The sequence below is a fragment of the Vipera ursinii genome, assembly GCF_947247035.1.
Source record: "Vipera ursinii genome assembly, chromosome: 3".
NCBI lineage: Eukaryota > Metazoa > Chordata > Lepidosauria > Squamata > Viperidae > Vipera > Vipera ursinii.
Genome location: NC_139516.1, coordinates 80229920 through 80234919, shown reverse-complemented (window position 1 = coordinate 80234919; position 5000 = coordinate 80229920). Strand labels below are relative to the sequence as shown.

The window sequence follows — 5000 nt, the reverse complement described above, 5'->3', positions numbered from 1 at the left end:
GAAGTCAAACGATAATCCTAAAAAACTACCTGCTCATTTACACATTCCACGCATAAAGCCTCATCCTAGAACAATTTGTCATTTTTGTCAAAGAACATCTGCAACTGATAATTATAATTAAAAATGTTCTGCAGATATTTAATATGTAGATTTGGGCTACTAAAAATAAAGTGTTCAGGCTACCTACAACTTTTTTTAAAAAAAAAAACTGCAATTTGAGGGGTGTTGTTGTTTTTTTTTTTAAAAAAGAATTGCTTTTATAAGCTAGCGGCTTACCGGATAGTTTTGGAGGAATTTTATTTCCTGCCCCAGTAGAAAGACAATGACTGTTAACTACCTTCTTGGCTGAAAAGTTATTTTTACATGGTTTCTATGAGAAAGGAAAGTTAATTAGCTAATCAAGGAGACTGTCCAGGACAGTATTTAATTTAAAAGGCTGGAGGCTTTAGATACTAAATTAGGAAGCTATCAGTCTCAGAATGGACTTTAATGGCCTTTTTTTTCTTTCTTTCTTTAACTCCAGCAATGGGGGAGAGATACCCCAGGTCAGGCTAATTAAAGCCAGGGGACTTTTTAATTGCAATGACAGAAGTGGTTTCAGTTTCCTCTCTTTGGATCCTGGAGTCTAAGGAGGTTGTTAATATTTCAACGTTTGGACAACAAAATCAATCACCAACATTGCAAAGTTGCATATATGGATGAAAGATTCTACAAAAGAGCCACCTCAGCATTAAATCCCCCTCGTCCCGCCACCATCCACATGGGTGCTGGGACCTTAAAAGCATGGCAGGTAGGAATGAGGTGCAAACAAGTGGATGAGACCAAGCAGCTTCTAGCCTCAGGCTGGCAAAAAAAAAAAAAAAAAGGCAGTCACGTGCTTTTCAGCTAAACTACAAAAAACCTAGCACACACACAAATGGGTTTTCGAGAATTGTAGAAAATTCAAGTACCTCTGCGCTGATATAGCTCATGACCTTCTTCGTCCCTTGCCAGGAAAGGAGCAGGCAGGGCAACTATTCCCCAAAACGTTCTCCTCAGAAAGACATACAAAGCTATGGATCCAAGGCACTGCTTTTCCAACTGCATCCAAACTCTGCCCTCCATGTATTATATGGAACAAAGGTGACTTAGAAAATGGTGCCTGGAGCCATACTGATTAAAGGTACTTCAGCGTTAACTATAGTCCCAGCACTTTAAAAGCACCAAAGGCTACAGATACCGAAAAGGGGGGAAGGAAAGAAAGAAGATGTGCAAGTATTGCATTTGGGGGGGGGGGAGAAATCAGCCAAATTACGCTTGGTTAATTCAGAGTAACAGATCTGCCCCCAAGTGAATTGGAGGCCTTGAATTAATTCTGTTATGACAAATCAAGATAAACGTTCCCCCTAAATTGCATGCGATTTAATTAATTTTTGAGATCCTGGATTTTTTTTTTCCAAGCTAATAGTTCACATGCTCCCGTGCTGTCATTGTGCTTGAGTGGGCAGACTTCAAAGTGATATTAAATAACCAACTATTAGATTTACCTAGCACGTCCTATTGGAAAAATGCCATTTAATTACCTAGCCTGTTCAAATTAAAGGGACAGCATTCCCTGAATATTAGCAGCTTGCTGTTGATTACCAGAAAAATGAACTGGCTGCCTGGCGGCTCCCTTGCTTTTCCTCCCTTACTCAGATAGCTCATACTGCGGACAACCAGGTGAATGGCAATGAGCAACGAGGGCAAAATAGAGTATCTTTTGCTTGTTTGAAATAGGGATGGAGTGAGTGCCTGCCCTGGCACGTCAAATACTCCATGGGCCTTAAGCAGGGTGGGTAGGTGAGAGAAGCTGAATAGTCCATTCCATCCAAGACAAAACCATTTGATCTGAACCTTAATTAAAGCAAAAGGGGGGGGGAGGCACCCTTTCCCCACTTCACCCGTTCCCAGCAACAGATTCCAAACAGGACATATTAAACTATATTAAAGAACCTTGGATGTAGAGACGGGCGCTAAAGCACTAGCCCTTTAAGAAAAGGTCTATTTTGCTCCCCCACCATCACACTTTTCAAACCCGCCCTAGCCAATTCTCTCTCTTGCTCTCTCCAAGGCCAATTTTGTTAATTAAATGTTTTGTTTGCCACACCACTCTCATTCATTTCGGACACGTCATTCCAGGCAGATCTAAGCCAGGGATGAGATCTCATTAGATAAAACCTATCAGAAACAAGAGAAAATGGAGGAGACACTAATTAAAGCTCTTAATTGTGCAGATTCACTGCCACACTGCTGCTGCTGCTGCTCCTCCGCTGCTTTATCTAGAATCTCATGACTGGGAGGGCTGCCCATTAACCCCCCCCCCCCTGCTTTACTTAGAGTACTATGGTTGCAAGTTAAGGAGCCAGGAAAAAAAAGTCAATGGACGTCCATCCCTTTACACATGCACACAAGCATCCTTAAGCTGCCAATGCAATCTACAGCTGTTTTGAGCCCAGTTTTGAAAAACTACAGTTCAAAGTCACTGCAAAAGCCCCTTGATTAAAAAAAAGAGGAGGGAGGGAGGGAAGCAAATCTACTCCTATCACAGTCTTAAAGCAGTCGCAGGCTTTCATTTCAGAACTGAATAATCAATTCTCCTCTCAGCTTTATAATGAAAGCATCCTACTGTAACTCTAATTAAAATCATAGTTGGAATTTCTGCACATAGCCCATAGGACAAAATAGGACTTTGGAGGACTGGTCTTCTAGCACCTCTTGTTATCCCCTTCCTCTGTTAAAACCATACCCAACAGATCAAATGCTGATGAAATGGTTGCATCCCATTTCTTGGTAGACTAGGATTTCCACTTACTTGTTTTGGATACCGAAGGAAAATCTGGTCTTTTTATATATCTAGATTTGTCTATGGAATAGATTTCATTTTACCTGGCAAACTACTTGGTTCTACAGAAAAGTCAGGTTGATGGGGAAAAAAACAGTTCAAATTTACCATTTGATAAAGACCAGTTTTAACAACCCAATATCACACCTGCAATATATTTTGAGCAGATTAAAAAACCTGAAGGACAGATTCCAATAAGCTGGTCTGAACTTGCCTTAGGGATACAGTAGGGAACTTCTTTTTAATTAGTACTGATCATACGAGGTTGGTTTGACGGTTTTAGTAGAAAGAGACGAAATCTGTACTGTTCATTGAATCTGAACAGTAGTGTCAATTTTTCCACTTCAAACAAACCTCTTTCTCTAACTGTTCTGCTCTATTTAATTAGAATTATGTCTCGCTTATGTAGTTGCTTCAGACAGGGATCAAGAGTACGTCTGAGCAAGCTTGCACAAACTTGTGCTTTACCATTTATTCTAAAAATCTAGATGCTGAGCAAAATTAATATTGGAAACTGCCTAAAATGTTTTAATGACTTTTTTTTCCTGCATTCTATTTAGCTGGCTGAAAGTGCCTGCAGAAAAAAAAGGAGATACAATAAATTACAAGCAAGCAAAAACCTCTCTGGTGCCTTATTCTCAGATATGTGTACAGGAGAGCCAAAATTCAGCACAGTGCTACACCTTGTAGTACTACACCTTGTAGTAGTACTACTACACAGGTACTACAGTCCAATAGAAATTCCACCAGCAAAGTGTTTAAAATATTTATAGCCAAACACTAACATCTGAGGCCGGAGTATAAGGGAAATATTCAGCCATGGAACTGGTTCTTTCACCCTTAAGACACTTTTGTAAAGGCAATCTATAAAGTCCAAAAATAAAGACTACTGAGACAATACCCCATATGCCTTTTTTAAAAACATTCTTTCCATGCCAAAATGGGGTGGGGTGTGTGTGTGTTTGTGTGTGTGTGTGTGTGTGAGAGAGAGAGCTGTTTAATTACTGGCTGCTGAATTAGAACACCCCCTCAACGCATTCATGTGCATCAGTCTATCAAGCCATGTACTCAAATTAAAAGTGTAATCCTTCAAAATGCCTCCTTTCAAATTAGTTTAAAAGAGCTCAAGTTCACCTGAAAAGATCCAATAGGTACCTGACCTGTTAAAATTCTTCGTTAATTGCATCAAAAACTAGTTTGCATTAGGACAAGCAAAACCGATGTTGAAAGAGTGAGATGAGTGCTTTATGTAACTAGAGATATTTAACTGTTTATTCATCTACATCCAGTATTCCCAAGCCACTGAAAAATAAGCCCTCTAGCAATATGAACATAAACATTACTAATGGGCTACAATTTTGGGTGTGTGTCACCACATCAACAGCTGATCAACACTTTTACAACATACATACAAAAACTCATCATTCTAAACACCCTTTATTGAAAATACCACAGTAAACCATTACTTTATCCGTTCACAATCCCAGCTAGCTCTATCCTTGCTTTTTTTTTTTTAAGGTGGCAAAGAAACGCAATTTTACTTGTGCAAGATAGGTTTTAGCAGCTAACTGTGAGCTGGAATTCTTAAAAGGTTCAGGAGCATCTCAAAAGTTAATTTATTCACATCTCTCCCAACTTTTCTATTGTTATCCGGGGAAAGACATGCCCTTATAAAATCAGGCTTCTAGTTCTGAGCTATTACCTACAGATGGGGTTATTTCCACTTCAAGCTTTCCTTCGTATCTGCGCATCTTCTTCGAAGAACCAAACTACTTTCCCTCTGCCCAGCTCACCTGATATAGTCATTTCTGCACAGGATCATGCCACTCTTTGTGTAACAGGATGTACCAATTTCTCCCAGCTGGGCTTGGCAACAGGAGCACTTCAGGCACCGACTGTGCCAATAGCTATCCATGGCATAGAGCAAGAAGCGATCAGCAATCTTTCCCCCGCAGCCTGCACATCTTTTCCATGAGAGGGAGCCACTGGTGACAGGGGGCGGTTGCGAGCTGCTGCCTGGGTTCACCATGGTCTGGATAGGAAAAAAAAAGGAGGAAGGAAGGAAGGAAGGAAGGAAGGAAGGAAGGAAGGAAGGAAGGAAGGAAGGAAAAGAGAAGAGCGGGTTAATTTTCAGCAA

General features: G+C 40.4%; 1 protein-coding gene across 3 annotated transcripts in view; it reads right to left on the bottom strand.

Annotated features, from left to right (window-relative positions):
- The window catches only part of LMO4 (LIM domain only 4), a 16296-nt gene that overhangs the window by 7646 nt on the left and 3650 nt on the right, over positions 1–5000 (bottom strand). For all 3 annotated transcript variants that reach the window (XM_083360478.1, XM_083360480.1, XM_083360479.1), the window contains exon 2: positions 4657–4895. In XM_083360478.1, coding sequence (XP_083216604.1) covers positions 4657–4892 — 236 coding nt within the window. In that variant the 5' untranslated portion in view covers positions 4893–4895. The remainder of the gene's footprint in view (positions 1–4656; positions 4896–5000) is intronic.